Source organism: Mustela erminea, chromosome 1 (genome assembly GCF_009829155.1).
Source record: "Mustela erminea isolate mMusErm1 chromosome 1, mMusErm1.Pri, whole genome shotgun sequence".
NCBI lineage: Eukaryota > Metazoa > Chordata > Mammalia > Carnivora > Mustelidae > Mustela > Mustela erminea.
The window spans coordinates 26,049,730-26,072,197 of NC_045614.1; the positions used below are offsets into that span (position 1 = coordinate 26,049,730).

Consider the following 22,468-nt stretch of genomic DNA (forward strand, 5'->3'; position numbering starts at 1 on the left):
AAATACAGCCACTGCAGACCAGCATCCGTTTTCCACTGGAGAGGCCATTTTTCTCCGACCGATTTATCAGAGCGTCTCTCCTACCCATCCTGAGTCACAGCGGAGCCCCACCTGCATTTCCTCCATGTTAGAGAGCTGCAGCCTAAAGTGTCCTGAGACTCCCAAGAAAGGAATTAATTCCACACAAGATAATAAAATTTCGACTGTAGTTTTGTTTTGTTGAAATGTTTTAAAATTGTTAATCTATACCATTATGAATATATGCTAAATAATCTTAACTATTAAACATAAGAGACACTTGGCATTGCCAATCAAACATGAAAGCAATGCCCAGCATTGCTACACTGGTGTGTAGGCCCATCCCCAGCCATCTTACTGCCTTTGCACGCAGACTTCACTGTCTGAGTTAACTTGCCTCCACACGGGGATACGGTGAGCAGTGGAGCTAATGCTATAAAAGCGTGATATAAGGGGTTTAGATCTGGGATTGTTTTGATATTTTCCTTATTTAGAATCCCCTCTGGTAGGTGAGTGGAAAGTCAACTATTACTGAAGCTGAAAACATGACTTAACACTTGTGAAAACATATTTTCTGATACTAAGTTTTATGCAGTTAGTCTCCCCAAATCTGTTTTTCACCTACATAGAAAATAAATAGAAGTTCCAAAGGTTTCTCAGATGCTTCAAAGAAACATTTCCTTCAGGTTTTCTAGACGAGCTGTATTCCAGTCAAGCAAGAGTGGTACATCAGGGAGGAGGACTGTGAAAAGACCATTTAAAAGAAAGACACATGGGGTGCCTGGGTGGCTCAGCCTGTTATGTATCCAACTCCTGATCTCAGCTCAGGTCTTGATCTCAGGGTCGTGAGTTCAAGCATTGGGTTGGACTCCACACTGGGCATAGAGCCTACTTCAAAAAAAAAAAAAAAAAAAAAAAGACACGAAGATACTTGGTTTTATAATATATATATTTTGAAGTACGTGAAGATAACACACATTTTTTTTAAATGTCTTTCATATATTTTCCCAAGTTTTTCCAATCTAGTTGTCCAACTGACACAGCAAAGCAACCCCACGCTTGATCCAGTGTTGAGTGGGTTGGTCCGTCTTCAACAACATTGCAATAACAAAGTTAGTAGAATGTCCTGTAGTGGAAAGGGTTCCTTTACGTTCACTTGTCTTGTAGAGGGGACAGACGTAGGCATTCGATTTCACAATCTGAGACTTTAGAGCTTGGAAAAGAAAGAAATACATTCATTTGGTAAAGGGAAAGCAGCGCCTGGGACTAAAAGAATTTTAGTATTTTAGTACTAAAGCAAAGATCATGATTATAATATTTGAACATTTTGATGTTGTTATTGTTAGTTTACTGTGGGAATATGATTATGGCTGTGGAACAAGACAAGTGATTTCATGTGGTGTGTGATTCTTAGTCTACAGGATAGAAATCGAGAGCTTTCAGGAATCCTGATAACTCAGCAGGCATGAAAACACTCGGGAGGTTGTGGGAGAGGAGGAGAATGTAGGGAAGAAGGAATAAAATACATTAGGTAATGAGGCGGGCATAAAAAGACAGGACACTGCTGCTTGGAACCCGAATACAAGAAATGCATAAATCAGAAGGAGCGGAAGTTACTGTTTGCTTTCAGCAGGTTATTACTAGGAAAAACTCACTAACTCTTACCTACTCACAGAAAGAACCTACATATTATCCTTGAAAGGCCCGATATGAGATATTAGGAGCCTTTCTAAACTAAGGCTGCATTTCTTGGAGTTATAATTGAACTGCGTTACTAATGAAAATGCTTAATTTGTGAGGTGGTGCTTGTGGGTGATTTGGAAATGTTTCCATGGACAGTTAAAGGAGAACAAAAACACTAGAGAAGAAAGAAAAATTGAAGGAGTCTCATTTGTTCAGATTCAGGGAAAAATAAAGGGAGCAGAAGTCAGGAAGGAGCAAGGAGCTTTCCCAGGAGAGCAGAGCTGGCCTCCGTACCCTGTGCCTTGCAACAGCTGTGCCTTTGGGCACCTGGATGGCTCTGGGGCTTAGGAGTTTCCTGTAGCCAGAAGACTCCAGCCGCCAGCTGTGTGTTTCTGAGAGGTGTGCAAAGGCTTTTCAGCATCAAAATATTGATGGGAAGCTCTGGACTCTGGAAAAGTAGAAGTGGGGGGGGAAGGGCAGAGAAAATGTTGCATTCCATGGGATAAGAGCAAAAAGAGGCAGAATGATATCTCCAGAATAATATGAATTCAACACAAAACAGGGGAAAAATATATTTCCAATGTAAACATTCAGTTGCTATTTATTGTAATTAAACAATGTTTTAATAGGTTTGAACAAAGACTTAATTGGGGGAGCCGTTAAAAATATCTATGATTGGGGCGCCTGGGTGGCTCAGTGGGTTAAGCCGCTGCCTTCGGCTCAGGTCATGATCTCAGGGTCCTGGGATCGAGTCCCGCATCGGGCTCTCTGCTCAGCAGGGAGCCTGCTTCCTTCTCTCTCTCTCTCTGCCTGCCTCTCAGTGTACTTGTAATTTCTCTCTGTCAAATAAATAAATAAAATCTTTAAAAAAAATATCTATGATTACCCTTCTCTAAAACTCTTAAGAAACTTTATTAGAGGTAGACTTACTTGGTTTTATCCATATGATGGGCATCAGGTCAAATAGAAGTTTGGGACGTTGTTCGGCAAGCAATCCACTGAGAGGAGAAATAAACATGTTTATTAGAAGTAAGATGAAATTTGCTTCTAGAAACTGCTATTTAGATATTGGCTTTTAATACAAGAGAGGATCAGAAATACTCAGAGAAAGGAATATAAAACAAAACAAAACACAGCCAAGGAAGAGACAATGAATAATTAAAAGAAACAAAAGATAATTATGGCAAGGCAGTGTGTGCAAACAGTGGACAAATATTAATTCCTGCCACTTAAAAAAAAAAACTTTATTTATTTATTTATTTTAGATAGAGCACAAGCAGGGGGAAGGGCAGAGGGAGCGGGAGAAACAGTCTCCCCACTGAGCAGGGAGCCCAACTCAGGGCTCAGTCCTAGGACCCTGGGATCATGACCTAACCCAAAGGTAGACGCTTAACCAACGGAGCCGCCTAGGGAACCCTTCCACTTTTTAAGCACAGTCCATGAGGTCAACACTATTGTATCACATTTGGTTCCCACTGTGGCCTTGTCCCCATTCCTGTTCCACTAATGAAAAGTGGAGGCTCAGAGAGATTGAGTAGTTTTCTCACAGTAACACAGACCTTCAGCGCCGGAGTCAGAATCCAAATGTACATCTGCCTATCTAGAAAACATGGTTTCTTTTCCCTATGCTAGATTGTCTATTTGTTCAAAAAAAAGAGGCAAGGAGGAAGGTAAGGAAGGAAGAGGGAAGGAAAGAAAGAGGGGAGGAGGAGGAGAGGGAGGAGGAGGAGGAGGAAGAAAAAGATGAAGGCATACACATTTTAGGAAAGGTAAGTTAACGCAAATGTCAGGAGTGTGATGAAAAAGAAGAGAGACAGAAATAACCACAGGAACTAGATGCAGCTAAGTCACCTCTTCACCCTGTCTTGGAATGATCTCTCTAGAGCCTCCGTCTTGCTGCCTTCAAGTGATTCTCTGGGCTTCAGCCTTTAAACCCCCCTTGAGAGCAAAGCCTAACTCCGACCTTGGAAATAGAGGACTGTGCTTATTAATGAACTGATAAAGAGCGGGGCTCCAAGGGAAATAATCACTCCCCTTCCCTCTTAGCCTGATGTACATTTTTAAAAATTTATATATTATTTGAGAGAGAGCTTACACAAGCATGAACTGGAGAGGCAGAAGGAGAGAGAGACAATGTCAAGCAGACTCCCAACTCAGGGCTTGATCCCACCACTCTGAGATCACGACCTGAACCGAAACTAGGAGTCTGCTGCATAAGTGACTGTGCCACCCAGGTGCCCCTTCCCTACATAAGTTAAACAAGAATAGCAATACTCAGTTTCCCAAGCTGGAAATTCGGTCTTGATTTTAAATATTTATTATGTCATCAAAATCTAAGAGAAAGTTTTCCATTCACCAACAGAAATGGGAAGTATACTATAACCATAAAATGTTTGAAAGTGAGGCATTCCTGTCTGTTATAAGACAGAAGGTAACAGTCCTAAAACAGAAGAAGAAAATAATTTCAACTAAATTTTCTACTAGTTAGACCATTGAAATATTAACTACAAATTCTTCAGGACCTAAAAATACTGATCAATTGCTCCAGCCTGAGTAATGATTTATGGCAAGGATTCTGTTATTTTTTACTGCTTGCCATATTCCCTAGAAGAGGCCCTTGTTGGGGTGGGAGGGAGGGAGGCAGCCGATGCCATGTTTTACTCATTCAGCTACAACTACACACGTCTCTGCGGCTGAGAGCCCTGACCTTGTTCTGTCCCAGCGTGCTCCGTCGAGATACAATCCGTGGATGAACACGCCGTCTTCAGGGGCCGTCTCGGATGTATCCGAAGGAATAACCTGAAGGGAGAGGCCCACACTCGTAATGGTCTCTTTCCCAGACAACTTTGTCTCATAAGGAAAACATCTGCTCAATTTTCAGAATGTATTCAGGGAAACTCCACTTTATAATGGCTTATATCAAATTTTCAGTAAAAGTGTAAATATAAAAATGTATAATACAGTTCTTTTTTAAGCATTTTTTCAGGTTTTACTGTACCTTATATTGGTTTTTGTTAAAACAGTAGAGGAACATTAGATTAATTGAGTGGAATTGAAATATAGAAAAGTCCTATCAGACGCAATAAGACAAGTATCATCTACTTCCTTCATGAAACACAAAGAATGGAAAGAAGTCAAATAGTCTATAATGGACCATAAAGATAGGAATTTTGTATTTCTTCCTTGTTTAAATACATGATTTTGATATAATGATAGACTGTGGAGTTCAGAGGGTTACTGTACCTCAAATTCATATCCTAGTAAATCAATAGGGATGGTGTATTTTCTGGCATAATTCTGCATCGCTCCAGTAAGGAAGGCTTGGGTGAAAAAGAATCCTGAGAGCCAGAACACATTTGGTTTTCCTGAATTATGCCAGTCCTGTAAAGGGCAAAAAAAAAATACATTATGTTCATTTTCCAGCTCACACAGCTTCACTTCATAGACAATACCCGATTCTGGTTTTTGTGCTGCCCACACTTTCCATCACAGGACTCTCTTCCCTGGCACACAAAACATACAACCGAGACCTTCTACTTCTTTGCCTTTATAGTTACTCTTCTTGGAAAGTTCAAACTAATTTTAACATTAAATGAATAAAACAAAGTTTGAAAGATTCACATCTTCTACAAAGAGCCAAAGGTAAATTATTTGGAAATTTTTATATTACTTAATACCACTCAAAAGCCATTACCTTCAGCCATCTTACACATCATAGCACAGAGCCCCTGTGTGTTGATTCCAGCTCCTCAAACCTCTCAACTCCCACTGCCCCCTCCAGAGAGCCACGTCTTCTTTCTGTACTGATGTGTCCATCTTCTCACGTCTTCCCTCTCTCCTCAGTACATGTTTGCAGAGTCAACTTCATCATGCATGGCTCGGACTGGGTTTAGCACCTTGCATAGTTCTTTAGAGATCTACTACTACTCTACAAACTAAAGTCTCAGCACCTTAGTCTCCTATTTGAGAGACCTCACAATCTTGCCTCAAACTGTATTTCCAACTTGGTCCCTTTTATTAATTCCCCTTCAAGCATCTGGCATTCTAATCTGACTATTTGCTGGTCTCTTCTCTGCATTGGATGGACATCCACTTTATTTTCAGCTTATCTTCAAGTGACATAACTCTTAACACCCCAATGGAGGCTTTCGTCCACACTCAACCCAAGTGCTTCTGGTGCAGGAACTTTCCACACTCTCAACCCAAGTGCTTCTGGTGCAGGAACTCCACCTCCTGGGGTGGGTGTGTGATTCAGGCTGGCCGAGGATACCTGCAGTCATCGTGATCGATTCAGGAATGGACACATGACCCAGTCAAAGCCAGAGATGCAGAGACTCTTGCTGGGACTTGTGGGGAAAAGACGCTCAGCTCTTTGAAACTGCGTGGATGTGGGGCCAGAGTTGCTGCTCTTTTGCTACCATCAGAAAAGAACCTCCCTGGGGATGGAGTCAAGCCTCAGAGAAGTGGAGCCAGGAGACAAGGTGCAAGAATCCAGGACCAGGGAGCCATTTTGCACCCCAGGTCAGCCTGATGCCCTGGGTTTTCCAATTACTGAGGCAATAAACTTTGTGTTTATGTCAGAATTTTTACAGCAGAATCAGTCTTAAATGAGATAGTGCCTTTCATCACACGGCTATCTTTAAGTCCTTTTCCATTTTCCCCACAGTGTCTAAAACCTCTTATCCTTTAGACCCAGCTCAAAGGCTTCTGCATCCAATAAACAAGCTGTCTGCTTTCCTGGGCTAGAAGAACTCTCTCTCTTCTTCAAATTCCCAGAACATTTTATGAGTTCATCTTTTATGACGCATCCCCTAGTCTACTGAATTTGTCTTTTCTTAGATACATAAGCTTATCCCCTTGTAGACTATTGGCAACTTGAAGGCAGGGCTCATGTGGTCCTCACCCTTTCATCTCACAGAGGACACAATAGGATGTTTTGGACAAAGGGGTGGGGGTCTCAGTTCCTATTAGTTGAATGAACAGATGAATCAATAAAATGAACTCTGTATCTGAGCGAGCAGTGCACTGTGGGAAGAAGCCAGCTTTGCTTCCTGGGAGGAAGAGACCAGACTGGTGCTAGAGATGTTGCAACGGTACAAGCTATCAAATCAAGAAGAGGTGGGAGGGGTGCATGGGTGGCTCAGCAGGTTAAGCACTGGACTCTTGATTTCTACTTGGGTCGTGATCTCAGGATTGTGAGATTGAACCTGGCGTTGGTCGGGGGAGCACACAGCAAGGCATCTGCCTGAGATTCTTTCCCTCTTGCCCTGCCACCCGTCTCTCTCAAATAAATAAATAAATCTTAAAAATAAAAAAGAAGAGGTAGAGAAAGAAATGGAGCTTGACAAGGACACAAGCCAGGCAGAACCAGCACCATGAACAAAAATGCTGTTAGAGCCCAGAAGGCGAGGGTATAGAAAATCCCCTGCTCACTCCAGGGCTTTGTTTAGCCAAGAATGTCATGGGTATCTGGGTCAGCGACTTGTACAGGGCTTCTGAGTTAGCAACCATTTACTTAGGGCGTGCCAGGCACTGTGCTAAGCACTTTATGTGCATTACCTTATTTGGCTCACAAAATAATTCAGTGAGTTATTCCTCCCACTTTACAGATGAGGAGACTGGAGGGCAGAAAGATGAATACCATCTTGCTCAAAGTCACACAGACACTAAGTGTCAGATAACTAGGATGAATGGTGAGACAGAAAAGAAGAAGAAAAAAGAGAAAACTCTGGACAACTCATTTGCTTAACATGTTAACTCTAAAATGCATTGGAAGGTGAAGTCAAGAGTCCAGGAGAAAAACAAGGAGAGGGGAAAACCATACAGTTTCCCTAAGGGTAAGAGGACAATGGGGGAGAGATCCATTCAGAGGAAGCTGTGTGGCGAAGGGTGATAGAAGTGCCCAATCATGAGTGAGATCTTTCTTACTCATTTGAATGGAATGATTCCAAGGGGGAAATTCAAATTTCAGAGAGTAGGGAATGTGGCATGAAGTTTTTATTAACAACAACAAAAGAAATTTGTCCTGGAGCTTCTCCCTGTTGGCACCGTGCCAGGACCCCTCTAAAAGACCAATGTAATGATTCTTTGAGGTCCTTTAGGAAGGAAGCAATATATGGGAAATGGAAAGCAGTTCCAATAAGTTTCAGAAAAGCTTGGGAAATGAACTAAAGTGTTAAAAAAAAAAAAAAAGGAAGATTGTGGCAAAGGGAGGATGCGAGTAACGATATGTCAAATGCTTTTGGAAGGGATGGGAAGAGGCCGGTACACACAGGAGGAACTCAGAAAGCTGTAAATGTGGCTAGGACTTGGCCCGATACATACAGCTTCACTTATCCAGTCAGCAAAGATGAAAAGGGTTAATTCTGAGAAACAGGCACTCATATTCACTGTCATTGTGGATACAATTAAATAATTTTTTGGAGGCTGACTAGGTAATGTCTATCAAAATCCCTAAAAATAGCCAAATGGAATTGATGAAAGCACTAGAAGAAGGATCCACTGACCAACAGGAATTTTTCTAGAAAACACAAGGGTGGTTTTACACTTGGAAATCTAGCGACGTAATTCAATGCAGTAACAAGCTGAAGAAGGAAAAAAGTCACCTCATCAGCAATAAATGCTGCAAAGGCATTTGATAAAGTTCAACAAGTTATGATGTTACAAAAGAATAGTCCACTTTTGCTGAGTTCTTACTACACACCATCAGACTCTTGCCTTGTGAGATAAAACTGACTGTTTTACGGAGGAAAAAACTGTTAAGTGGCAACTCTCCTACAGCCTGAACACTGAAAACCGCAGTTTCCTAGACTTTTGTTTTTTTTTTGTCTCTTAAATGTAAAATCTACACAAAAAGCTCCTATAAATTTATTTTTCAGAAACAGCCTTGAGGAAAAATGGGCTGAAGAGATGAAGAGGCAATTCACAGGAGAAATACAAATGGCAAGCACGTGTACTAGACAAACAAGCCCACTAACTAATTAAAAAAAAAAAATGGGGCACCGGGGTGGCTCGTTGGTTAAGCATCCAACTCTTGATTTCAGTTCAGGTCATGATCTCAGGGTCGTGGGATCAAGCCCAGCGATGGGCTCCACACTCAGCATGGAGTCAGCTTGGGGTTCTCTCTCTCTGCCCCTCCCCCACATAGGCATGCATGTTCCCGTGCTTGCTCTCTCTCAAAACACAAAACAAAACAGACTGAAACAATAAGATACGGTTCATTTTCATAAGCACTGGCTATTTTATGATTAGCTTCCACAGTGAAACAAATAAAGCTCTATTGTAATAGAAAGGCAACTGAAGGAGCGCCTGGGTGGCTCAGTGGGTTAAAGCCTCTGCCTTCGGCTCAGGTCATGGTCCCGGGGTCCTGGGATCGAGCCCCACATCAGGCTCTCTGCTCAGCGGGGAACCTGCTTCCTCCTCTCTCTCTCTGCCTACCTGTGATCTCTGTCTGTCAAACAAATAAATAAAAAAATCTTTAAAAAAGAAAAGAAAGAAAGAAAGGCAACTGAACCCGGGAAGGTCATATACCTAATATGAATTTTCAGGAAGTATTCTGGGGGCTCTCCACACCTCTTGGCCCCACATAAACCAATCATACAATGCGGGCAAGTCGAGTTGCTGGGGAAGAGAGATAGTGCCCTGAACATTCTTTATGTGTGTGTCTGGGATTGGAGGGGAAGGTGGAGATTTCAAAGCACTCAACTTTTTCCTTTTATGAGATAGGGGATAAGAAGCAATGATTTTAAGACAATGGCCAATTATTGGTGAATCCAAATCTTGGGTTCTTTTTGTGATTTACCACCAGTATTAAAATCACGAGACCAAGTATGTGGTCTCAGAGAGACACAAACCTAGAATCTTAAAAAAATGTAAATGTCACATATTACTTGGACTTGGGTAAAGTAAAATTTTAACTTTCTACTCAGTACTTTGAAGTATGTGTTATTTTCAATATATTTTCTTTTATTTATTTATTTATTTATTTTAATATTTATTTATTTGACAGACAGAGGTAGGTCACTGTAGTCAGAGAGGCAGGCAGAGAGAGAGAAGGAAGCAGGCTCCCTTCTAAGCAGAAAGCTTAGTGGGGCTCGATCCCAGGACCCTGAGATCATGACCTGAGCCAAAGGCAGAGGCTTAACCCACTGAGCCACCCAGGTGCCCCTTCTTTTCTTTTAAAAAAAATTATTTATGTATTTGAGAGAGAGAATACAACTAGAAGGAGGGGCAGAGGGAGAAGCAGAAGCAGGCTCCCTGCTGAGCAGAATGACCTGAGCTGAAGGCAGACACTTAACTGACTGAACCACCCAGATGCCCCTATTTTCAATATTCTAAAAGTTTGGTTAGATTATCATGAAACTGCTAACCACACTGCTCAACTCAGAGACATTCAAGTGATTGGAGCATTTCTAATCTCTCTCCGGTCAACCAAAAAATAAAATTATATGTATATATAAATAAAACATATAATCTTTTACCTGTAAAAATTTCAACCGGGCTAGAAAATCTGTGATATAACTTGCTAGGGGTTTAAGACTTGGGTATGATCGTCTGGCCCATATTTCTGGAACCTTTCCAACAAGCAAACTGCCAGAGAGTGCCTCCAGTGCAGAATCCATTACAACCACTCCCTTAATAGCTTTTTCAAGGTCCTGTAGAGTGTTGCGTATAGTTTTAATTAAACTGCAAAGAAAGAAATTAAGTCATCAATGTACATGTGAGGTTAAATACCAATGTCTGTCTTTCAGAAGAAATAGCAGAAATCTCATTCACAGCTTTATGGGAGTGTTTCCCTAAATGGAGTCATCTCCCACTTGGTAAGGGAAGGTACTTTTAGGTGACACTTAGATGAACATTTTTCATTTTAATCATTACATAATATAGAAAATAATATTTCAACGTTGCTACTTTCTAGGTGTTATGGCTTAAAACCAGGCTAATTTAAGCAGAGAATGATTTTAGGGAAAATGTCAGGTAAATACCATTAAAGGGTAAAATGCAAATACAAAAAAAGTTATGAAGGTATAATGCAAAGGCTGAAACTTGCGAAATAATTCCTTCAAGCATAAACCATAAATTCATGGATATACTTGCAAATACTTTGCTTCCCATGTAGGCCCAAACTGCTAAGAACACCGTAAATAGACCTGAGCTGAGGGTTTTAGGCTAGAAGCCTAGGCAACTGAAAGACTGAGAGACAGTATGTTATTACATATAAATACATATGGTCTTTGTATAAAAAGTGCTGACTTAAGACATCACAGTGTTTTAGTATATTTTTAAGTGTTGACAAGTCCAGAAACCCAAATAAACTTGAAAACACCTTAGAAAATTCATAATTCATTCAAAACAATTTCTCTATACCTTAAGCCGGTATTGAATAGTAGAAAATTCAATTAAAATATTCAAAGCAAATACTTTGTTCACTGTCATGGGGTATGTAATTGACCTAGGTGGGGCTCAGGAAGGAAAGAGAGGTGTATATGCATCAAGTGGCAGAAAAATGACAAAAGACTTGTCATTGGCTCATTTGGTCTTTAGTTCCTGAGGAGATTAATAACGGGTGGGTGAGAATTACAACTAATGAATATTTTCACCAGTAAAAACAGATCTCATTTCCACCATCATTTTTGCATTCTAAAAGGTACCTTCACTGCTGGGGCAGAACACCATACAACTTTAGAGCGTGCAGGTGGATCATAAGGAAATGACAGGTTTTGATAATTTTTTCTAAAAATTATAATTCAAACCAGTGTGCTTTTTTTTTTTTTTAATCAACTTTGATTGGTTGTTTTTTTGAACCACTGGGGAGAGAGATCCTTACTTGTTAAATCTTTCCATTTCTTGTACTAATACGGTATTCATGCTTTCTTCGTATCTTACAGGAAACTTCAGTAGCGCTAATTCAATGTCAAAATCACTTGGTAGCTAAGAAAATAGATTTTGAAGATCACGTATTACCTTGGGAATTCGTTTCATTCAGCTATCACATCACTGGTAGCTAACCCCAGGCAGTTACTACGTGCTAGGCATTGTGCTGCTTTCCGTACATTATTGCATGTAATCCTTACCATGCACTCTCAGGGGGCTGTTGTCATCTCCATTTTACAGATGAGGCTATTCAAGTACAGTTGACCCATGAACAACACAGGGATTAGGGCACCGACCCCCTGACCCCACATAGTTAAAAATCCAAGTATAACTTCAATTCTCCAAAAACTTAACTATTAATAACCTACAATTGACCAGAAGCCTTGCCAATAACATAAACTATCAATTAACATATATTTTGTAGATCATATGTATTACATACTATATTCTTACAATACAGTAAGCTAGGGAAAATAAAATGTGATTAAGAAAATCTTAGGTAAGAGAAGATATGTTTATAGTACTGTGCTGTATTTATCAAAAAAATTCACATATAACTGGATCTGTGAAGTTCAAACCTTTGTTGTTTAGGGTCAACTCTACAGAGAGGTTGAGTGACTGCCCAGGGCACACAGCCAAAAGATGATCTGTTTAAATCCACAGGTCTCTAACTGCAAAGCCAATGCTCTTTGCTACATGCTATCGCAATTTGCAGAAGGTATATATTTCTGAAACGTTGTATAATTTCCTTTTGTAAGATGAATCTTATTTTTCACTGATAAAACCGATTTGCCATTTCCTGTTTTATATTTATTTCCAATCTATTATCAACTGGCTCCCAATAGCTTAGCTTATCCCACTTTCAAATAATTAATGCATGACTACAGTAAGGGTCCAAGGAACAGGGAGAGAGAAGGTGTCAAGTGTCTGCTTTCTCTGAAGCACCTGTGAGATGCTTGAGACGTGAAGGGAACTTTGGGACTGATAATCAAGCCTCAAGACCTTGGAATTCACACTCCTAAAAGGCAAAGAAGCTTTCCAGTCAGGGAGTTCCAGATAATGGTCCCTGAGTGGAGCAAAAGAATTATTGTAAAGTCACAAGGCAAGGCCACCAAGGCAGAGGAGAGAAGTGTTGCTATCTGTGGGCTTTCCAGGCAGGTGGACCACAGGTCAGGCTCTGCTCTATCAGAATACCTGGTACTGAAATATGGCGCTAATTATAGCATTGACCCTGGAGGGCAACTGTGAAGATCTGCGCTGGTGACCATAATCTTTTTAAAGTTCCCTTAGCATTTCCTTATTGAATTTAAGACACAGAAAAAAAGTGAGAAAAGAGTATCATTCCACTTTACCTGGAGACTAAGTATTTTGAGCTATAGTATGAAGGAAAAAAAAAAAGCTGTAGTTACTAATTTAGTGCTGATCTTACTCCCTGTGTCCCCTCTCTAAGGTATAGATTAAAGTTGATTAAAAACCATTCACCCCTTGAACCAGCAAGTTCAGATAACTTCCTCCAGTTTTTATAAAGCAGATCCATTATCTGTGCTTGGAAATGATAATAAGTCACATGTTCATTAGCTCATCCACAACTATAGTTACTAGGAGCTTACACTGTGCCAGGCATCACGCAGAGCTCTTTATTCATGACCTCTTAAATGTTCACAAAAACCTTATACGGCTAGCACTATGATCACCACTTTACAGGTTTGGGAACTAAGACTCACAAAGGCTCAGTTTCTCACACAAGGTCCTAATGCTGCTAAACGGAATCTTCAGATTGTCATTTCAGTACCATTTTAATTTATAGGATAAGCAACATATTTTAAACTAAACATCACCTTCGTAAGAATATCTTTGGTGATTTCCAGTAGAATCTGGTCAGCACTCCCTGAGGATCCTGTCTGTTTGGAGCCTCCCTGGGTGAGGAGCAAGGATTCAAAGAGGACTTTGGTTTGTTGCAGATCTTTGGAAATATCAACATTTTCATGTAATCCAAATATCTCAGGGTGTTGAGTGAATGGAAGATTCTGCCGGGAAACAGATGAAGCAAGCATCACATTTCCACCAGCTACATTAATTCATAAGGTGTAAACACATGCAGACCTAAAAGGGTTAAAAATCACCTACACATTAAGCACCCAGGAACCAAACTCTTCCACTTTTCAGTAATGGCCAGAAACAAAAGATACTGAAAGTTGACTGAAACCATACTACTTGTCTAGCCCTCTACATTACAGGGGAACACTTCATTATTTGCTTTTAGAAAATTTAGGAACACTGAAAATTGCTATTTTCAGTGGCATCAGTTACCTTAATGAATTCAGTGTACTCTTCGTAGGTGCCTTTAGGAGGTGCAACATAGTTTCCACTGGGAGAAAACTTGTAATGAGGGTTTTCAATGATTTGTGGGTTATAAAAGTCAGCCAGCATGGTTAAGAGGAGACGTCTGTCCCAATCATCTGTCACCCTTCCACCATAATTACATTCCCCAGTCAGGTAGGAGATAGCTTCAAATGGAACAGTATTATATTCATTTATAAATAACTGAAACAAAGGAAAAATAAAATGAGAAAAATTCACAAATTTTCACTTCATTTCCATTTTAAAATGACATTAAATACCTGTCAATCATCTATCTATATGCCCAGAAGTGGGGCTGAAAGAACTATCATCACAACTTACCTCTGGAAGGCTATGATTATTAGTGTTTATTTTATTTTGATTTATTTATTTATTTATTTTTGAGAGAGAGAAAGAGTGAGAATAGGGAGGGATGCTAAGGAAGAGAGATTCTCAACCAGGCTCCTTGCACAGCACAAAGGCCAAAGCCCCACAGGGGACTCAATCTCACAACCCTGAGATCACGCCCTGAGCCCAAGTCAAGAGTCAGATGCTTTACCAACTGACTGAGCCGCCCAGGTGCCTCATTAGTGTTTATTTTATTTTTATTTTAAATTATTTTGCTTATCTGCATCTTCCAATTTTAGGGTGGGGAAATAAACATGCATTGTTTCTGTAATAAGAAAAACATTTAACAAAAAAAGATGACATGAAAATTACCAAGTCTTTTTCATATGAATTTGAATAAACCTTGTTTTAGGGAACTGGCTGTTAATTGGGGCAATTTTGTCCCCTAGGGGACCTTTGGCACTATCTGGGGACATTTTAGATCGGTGGTTGGGGGTGCTACTGCCATCTAGTGGCAGAAGTTTAGGATGCTGCTAAACACTACACAGGCCAGCTGCCCACAGCCAGGAGCTATCTGACCCCAAATACCAATAGCGCCCAGGTTGAAAACCTGGTGCCTGACTTAGGGCACTGTCATTAAATGTCATTAAATGTGATTAAAACAAAGTAATCACAAATTTTAGTGCCAAAGCCTGGTTCACACAATATGACACCCCTTACAGTAGTAATAAAAACTACTATTTGCATAGCTTTTACATTATCTTACTCATCTCCCAATAACCATATCAAACAGGAAGCAGAGTCTGGGAAATGTGAAATGATATGAAGGCCTGAATTTTATTTCTTCCGGTTCCAGATCCTTTACTTTTTCCCATAGACAGGAACTTTTGGTATATATAATATTTGGATGGTATAAGTTACCAGAACTTTTCCTGCCACTGAAAATTACCTAAGAGTGCAGGAATTATAACAGAACTGATGCACAGTTAAGAAAAAATATTTCCGGGCGCCTGGGTGGCTCAGTGGGTTAAGCCGCTGCCTTCGGCTCAGGTCATGATCTCAGGGTCCTGGGATCGAGGCCCGCATCGGGCTCTCTGCTCAGCAGGGAGCCTGCTTCCCTCTCTCTCTCTCTGCCTGCCTCTCCATCTACTTGTGATTTCTCTCTGTCAAATAAATAAATAAAATCTTTAAAAAAAAAAAAAAAAAAAGAAAAAATATTTCCAAGTTAAAAGAAGGTATCATTCTTTGTTTGAGATTCCCATGTTTTCAGGAGGAAGAGAAGTATCAAGAGATATGAACAGGAGACACAGGAAAGTTGTCTTTTGTGGCAGGATAAGTTATTTGTGAGAGAGGTAAGTTTCTCCCTTTCTTATTTTTGGGGGAAGGGAAAGGTAGGTTTAACTGGGTTTCCCCCCTTTCCCAAAACCAAAGGAAGAGATCCCAAGAGAAATTCATGTTAAAATTGTGGCATATGCAAGACACAGAGACTAATAATTTATTCCTTGGTTGTGAACTTAACCCTAAGTGTGCTGATCTGCCTCTCTGGAAGCAAGAGGTAGCCAGCTGGTAGGACCAGGTGAAGATGATTTAAAGACTGACCTCCTTCTCGAGTACCCAGTTCTTGGCAATAAAAAAGAGGATTTAGTCTATGCCTGTCAGCTCCAATGTTTGGGCTGGGAGGGCTGGGACCTGGCCAGAAGGTGGAGAATTCTCAGTTGACCAGTTATCTGCAGTAGGATGATTTCAGCAAAGTGTTCTCCAAGCTTAGGCTGTATCAGTTAAATTAAATCAGTTAAATGCTGAGCAGGGACCCTGATGTGTGGCTCCATCCTAGGACCCTGGGATCATGACTTGAGCTGAAGACAGACACTTAACCAACTGAGCCACCCAGGCTCCCTGAGACAATAAGTTTCATTATGGTTTAAGCCAGTTTGAATCAGGTTTTCCATTACTTGCACCAGAAAAAATCCACAGAGGTAGTGCTTCATAAACCATGGTTATAATTATTCCATCTACCCACCCACTAGTGATGTTGGGAGGATTAAGTTTATTTTAAGCAAAGGGAGTTGTCTAGGGCCTGACACACAGTGATCCACCATCAATGCTAATTTCTTTCTAATTTTACCTGTAGTTGTCGAATACTGATGCGTAAGTCTGATTCATTAAATCCATATGGAATGTTCCAGCCAAGAGGACCAAATTTCTTTCTCTCTTGTACAAGGGCGTGAAAAAAACAAACTCCAAACAGCAACTTCTCCCATGTCTTGAATATAAAAATTAGGCAACAAGAAAAAGTTCTGATCAGATTTATATCAGTAAAATGAGGGGAATCAACAATTATAAGATTCTATGATCATATATTTCTGTAAACTTCTTTTTAAAAAAGATGTGCTAACTCAAACAATGCATGCTATAAAAAGTGTTAATCTTATGACTTAAAACCCCCAAAGCTAGACAAACTGCAATATTAAACTTTGTTAAAATGCAACAATTCTACCATTTGCCAAAGTACTGGCTATGTATACTTTGGTGTTGCTTCACAGATATTTACAACTTCAATACTTAAAATGTTATCCCACAGACTCAATGGCATATGCTTAAGACTAGAAGGGTGAGGGCATAATTAATTATTATGATAGGAATAAATCCCAATATATAGTTCCTGATTTTATGACTTTCCATTCGGAGATCATTTTTGAAACCTTTGTTTGTTTACTCTGGCCTGGCATCTTCATATGCGTGACAGGTATGTCAGAAGGGATGGGCCTTTCCCTGAGCCTATGTCAGTACTCTGGAGGATGGTCACTCACCTCTTTGAGGAACCCCCCAGTAAGTTTCAAGTATGCTACCTTGATGTTTTAAATTCGATCATTTCAAACAGAGCTCCAAATGCAGGAAAAATCCAACTATCTTCATGTGATGTAGTAGAAATTATTTATATAATATTAAAATGCAAGTACACCATGGCCTTACTGAATAACTATATTCTTGAAATGTTGTCCATAAATTAAAGCATATTTTAAATAAATGGAGTGAAAGCTGTGGTGAAACATTTAAAAGGGGAAAAACTTTTGGCAGTGAGAGCAATAACCTAATTTGCCTATATTTTCCATGTATTTTCACCCAGTGGGGTTCTTAAGGAGATCACAATCCCTCCACATTTTTGGTCATGCTTGTAGGCCAAAAATGCACCTGTTCTATCAGAGAAATATTGGGATTTCTTGCAGAAGCTCAAACCCTCAATGGGGATCAGACACTGTACTACCTTCTCCATTTTATTAAGCTCTCTTTCTAGCTAACCCACCAAATATCCTACTTTTCTCCCAGAATTTCAAATAAAAGTATTGCTTTTAGAACTAGGGGAACACAGAAGGTATCATTAAACAGAAACTAGCAGGCTTCCAAAGAATTCAATTCTTTATTTCCAGTACCATTCTTTTTCTAGCTCAAATAGGCAAGTATGATCAATGGCATTGGGGTGAAGGCAAGGAATGAATTTCCCTTAGTGTTGATGTTTCCTTCCATGTGAAGAGACCTCAGTGTAACACTTCTAGATTTTCTCTATCCTTGTATTCACTGCAGGAGAAGGGAATAATCTATCTGGTTGATTAATTTTGGAAAAGTTAACCAGATATGCTTTGCTCAGCTTTTCCATCTTAGAAGCCAGCTGTCCTTAGGGAAGAAAGTTTTCCTCTGTTCCTGAGGGTGGATCAATCTGCTTAATTCTATTCCGTGATATGAACCCCATTTGTTCACAGACATCACTGTATCTCCCAACCTAGTCTATATCAGTAACTAAAGTTATAATTTGGTTCGCTTTTGTTTATACTTTTGGTAAGAATGCCAGCAAGGAAAAAGGAGTGCTCTTTATTTATTAGGATTCCTAAGTCCCCAGTACCATGTACAAACGGTTTCACTTGAGTGCACTGAAAAGCAAGATTAATATGTCAAAATGGTATTGCTAGGATTTAAGTTCCATGAAGCCAGATTTGGGGGGAGGTGGCCTATTTTATTCTCACTGCTTTATATCTAGTACCTAGCAGAGTACCAAACACACATTTTGTTGAAAGAATGAATACATGATATGAAAACAGATTGCTACTCTTGGGTCTTTGTCAAACTTGTTATTGGATTTTGGTTTACAAACTAAGACATTCAGTCAGTCAACAGATACCTATTCGACTGTCTTCTCTGCAAGAAGCAGAGCACACACTGCTGGGAAGAAAATGATGAATATAAGTATAATATCTGCCTTCTTAGAAAATGCCTAAACGTTAACATTCTTAAATATTTATATTCCCAGATTTTTCTCACTGTAAGAACACATTTCAAAAGCTCCAGAGGCTGAACATTACCAGTTCCTTTCCCGGGCATCCACTGAAAAACTGAGCATCAGAAATTGGATCAGAGAGATAAGATTGAAGGAGATTTAGCCGAAGACCCGTGGGAGGTTCATTAGTCATTTTCACTCCGTTCTGTAGGATGGTTACTGGGAACTAAGACAGAATAAACAGCATTATTCAAGAGAAGAAGATTGAGTCCTAAAAATGCATATACTAGTAGGTTAAAAATAGGTACAAAGGACTCCAGAAATATTTTTAAGACCTCTTAAGGTGTAGCGTTGATAATTTTTTTTTTTTTTTGACAGAGGGAGAGAGAGAGAGACCACAGTAGGCAGAGAGGCAGGTAGAGAGAGAGGGGGAAGCAGGCTTCCCACTGAGCAGAGAGCCGGTTGTGGGGCTAGATCCCAGAACCCTGGGATCATGACCTGAGCTAAAGGCAGAGGCTTTAACCCACTGAGCCACCCAGGCACCCCAAGGTGTAGCATTTAAATGTTGATTAAGATACACAACGTAAGAGAAAACTGAATAAATATACTGAACTTCATACAAAGTAAACGTACTTTCGGAGATGGATAACTTGTGAGCCAAAGCCTAAAGGATGAGTTACAGACTTCAGGGGTAAAATCTTCACATATTTTTTCCAACATGGGCATCCAGGAGACTGCAAGGTGACAGTTCTGTAGGCACACCCACGTTCCTTCTTCTGTTGCTGCTTTAATCATTTTTGCTGCAATTGGTCCTTGTCCTTGTCCCAGGGAAATAGCTTGAAATTTATTTCCAGACATAGCTTTATCATTTGCAAATTTCAGCAGGCCTAAGAGAGCACAAAAAACCAGTTTCAGAGCTTGTTCTAAAATCATAAAGCATGCCTTACTTTTCAGTGTGCGGGTACTTCCCTGGAAAATTCCAGTTACTTTTCCTTATACATCTCAGGTTTACTAAGTGATCTGCAGTCCTATAAGGGATGGCCATGGAGCAAGATGGTTTACTTATAGTTTCTTCAAAGTGTGCAGTAGGCAGACTTACTAGCCATAGGATCCGCTCCCGGAGACAGCACAAAAATTAAAGGGATGGTACAGTTTGAGTCCAAGTAACTCTTTGTCAGATCAAATGGTGGAGGCTCCACAAATTTCTTCCCCAGTTTGTCGGTTACATAATTTGTAATAGCCGGAGTTATCTGTTAAAGAGAGAAACAATATGCCCTTTAGAGTGATTTTCATTTCACGTAACAATGGTGGTGATTACTGAAAACTGACAGAGAGTACATTTTGAGTCTAATGGTCCGGAAAAGCATGCTGCATATCAGAGACAAAGTGCAAATTTCTCTAATACGTAAGAAGCGTCCATAAACCGATAGAACCAAACTAACAATCCAAAGGAAAAATGGGCAGAGATGATGAACAATTTATAGATAGTGATTTATAGAATCCATTTATAAAAATGTAAAACACCCGAAAAGATGCTCAACCTCATTCAGTAGAGCAGAAATGCAAACTGTCTCCCTGTTTGTCTTCTCTTGGTGATACAACCCCAAGTTTTCTCAACTTTTCTTGTACTCAAATGTGGCTGCATGACTAAGTTTTGGCCAGAGGGATGCAAGTAGAAGTTATACATGGAGCTTTCAAAAGGTATTTTAAAAAATATTTTATTTATTTATTTGACAGACAGAAATCACAAGCAGGCAGAGAGATAGGCAGAGAGTGGGGCGGGGGGGGGGGGGGGCGGGAAGCAGGCTCCCTGCCAAGCAGAGAGCCCGATGTGGGGCTCGATCCCAGCCGCCTGGGATCACAACCCGAGCAGAAGGCAGAGGCTTTAACCCACTGAGCCACCCAGGTGCCCCTCAAAAGGTATTTTTATAAGGAAGCTGTTTGCCTTCAGTACTCTCTTTTGTTCTTCAACAGATGTGGTATTCATGAGCCAGCTTCAATCTCACTGATGAGGACCACACTCTAGGGGACTTTCCTAGCATGAGAGAAAGAACTTGAATGTCTGGGTGATCTCAGAAACAGCTACCTGCCAGTTCTCAGGTATTTGCTCTGGGCTCTTAGGCCGAGAGAGATTCACTTTTATTTTACTTAGATTACTGTATTTTGGGTCTCTTTGTTACAGCAGCTTAGTCTTACCCTAATAATCATAATTTTAAAAAACACAAATGATAACTATACTTAGATACCATTTTTCCCGTATCAGATGGTTAGGTAAAGGGACAAGGAGAGTGTCTGTGTATTGACGACCCCCCTAGAGGGTTTCCTTCACAGCACGCTGAAACATGTTAGCTCAAAAGCCCACTGGCACTAAACTCAAACTTTTGCACATTCGATCGTTGTAAACATAGCCCAAAGAAGCAGATGGTTAGCCACTGGCAGCCTGCCTACTTTGCACCCAACATCTGCTAGCTATCGATAAGTCCCAGGGCATAAAGACCCCAAGCCAGTGCAGCCTTTCAGAGGTCCAATCCAGTGACTCCAAACCATAGTGCTGCTGAGAAACATCCCCAAGACACTGTCCCTTCTCTCTTCTCCCAAGGGAGTTCCCTTTAGAGTTATGGGATCCCCAACCCGCAATCCCAGCATCTGGAGATTCCTGCTGTGAGGGACTTCTCTCTTGCCAGCATGTAAACTCTTTAAGCATTATCCTGAGTATTCCTGTGCGCCCATTACCACCTCGTGTCCATGCCTTGCTCTGCCCCCATAGGTCCCCAAATTCCTCAACCCGCCTGTACAGATTAACAAAGATCTGAAAGTTTGGATCTGTGTGGAAAAAAACTATGGGTTAAACAGATATTCTCATACACTGCTGAGGAAAAGTAATCTGGTATAAATTTCATGAAGGCCAATTTGGCAATATCTGTAAAATTACAAATGGGCAAATCCACTGATTGAGCAATTTTATTCCCAGGACTTTATTCTGAGAGAATAAAGTTGCATATGTGAGAAATGACTTTTGAATAAGATTATTTATTGCAACATTTTTATAGGGGATAATATATACATATTATAAAGGTCCATCAATAGGAAACGGTTAAAGAAATTGTGGCGTGCTCAATTGCAAAAAAAAAAAAAAAAAAGAGAAAGCTCTTTATAAACAGGGGAATAAGCAACATGCAAAACAGTGGATGCAACCATTTGTGTTAAAAATAAATGGAAAAAAGAATTTATGCGTATGCATATTTCTAAGTGCATGAAAGGGTAACAAGAAGCAGATAACATGAGTTGCCTGAGGGAAAGGATACTGAGAGCCTGGGAGATGCAGATCGGAGGTCCACTTTTCTCTGTATTCACGTATTCAAAACAGTTCTGAACCACAGGAATGTGTTAGTTATTTATAAATTACATTAAAATGAATTTTTTAAAAAAGATTTTATTTATTTATTTGACAGACAGAGATCACAATTAGGCAGAGAGGCAGGCAGAGAGAGAGGAGGAAGCAGGCTCCCTGCTGAGCTGGGATCATGACCTGAGCCGAAGGCAGAGGCTTTAACCCAGTGAGCCACCCAGGCACCCCTAAAATGAATTTGAAGCAAAAGAATGATCCCCATCAACATTAGCAGCAGAAAGTAAGTACGAAGAGGTATTCGATATCACATTCTAAATGCTAAACACCTTTCTAAAGTGAAGCTGTAGGAATTCAGTGAAGGGAGGAGAGATCAAGACAGGCTTCTGTGGTCCTGGCAGAGATGGGTCTGCATTGTATGGAATAGATGGGAAGGAAAGATGGAGGCTTCTGTAGGAGAAATTTTGTGTGGTTGTGAGCAATTCTGTAGTTTTAAACAGTGGAAATTTACAGAAGTTTCAAGATAAGAATGGAATTGTGAAAAGAGGTATGATTAGCCAAGGTAACAAGACTGCCAAGCTGCTTCTGTC

At 40.3% G+C, this 22,468-nt stretch overlaps 1 protein-coding gene across 8 annotated transcripts in view; it reads right to left on the bottom strand.

The window, feature by feature from the left end:
* Positions 1-1,040: 1,040 nt before the first annotated feature.
* The window catches only part of DNAH12 (dynein axonemal heavy chain 12), a 230,699-nt gene continuing 209,271 nt past the window's right edge, over positions 1,041-22,468 (bottom strand). For 7 of the 8 annotated variants that reach the window (XM_032323076.1, XM_032323075.1, XM_032323060.1 and 4 more), the window contains 12 exons: positions 19,632-19,782; positions 19,166-19,419; positions 18,618-18,758; positions 16,388-16,525; positions 13,885-14,118; positions 13,413-13,601; positions 11,528-11,631; positions 10,182-10,386; positions 4,945-5,082; positions 4,409-4,500; positions 2,632-2,699; positions 1,041-1,231 (listed from right to left, as the gene is read on the bottom strand). In XM_032323076.1, coding sequence (XP_032178967.1) covers positions 1,041-1,231; positions 2,632-2,699; positions 4,409-4,500; positions 4,945-5,082; positions 10,182-10,386; positions 11,528-11,631; positions 13,413-13,601; positions 13,885-14,118; positions 16,388-16,525; positions 18,618-18,758; positions 19,166-19,419; positions 19,632-19,782 — 1,905 coding nt within the window. Of the gene's footprint in view, positions 1,232-2,631; positions 2,700-4,408; positions 4,501-4,944; positions 5,083-10,181; positions 10,387-11,527; positions 11,632-13,412; positions 13,602-13,884; positions 14,119-16,387; positions 16,526-18,617; positions 18,759-19,165; positions 19,420-19,631; positions 19,783-22,468 lie in introns of those variants that run through there. The other variant, XM_032323079.1, reaches the window with a different exon arrangement.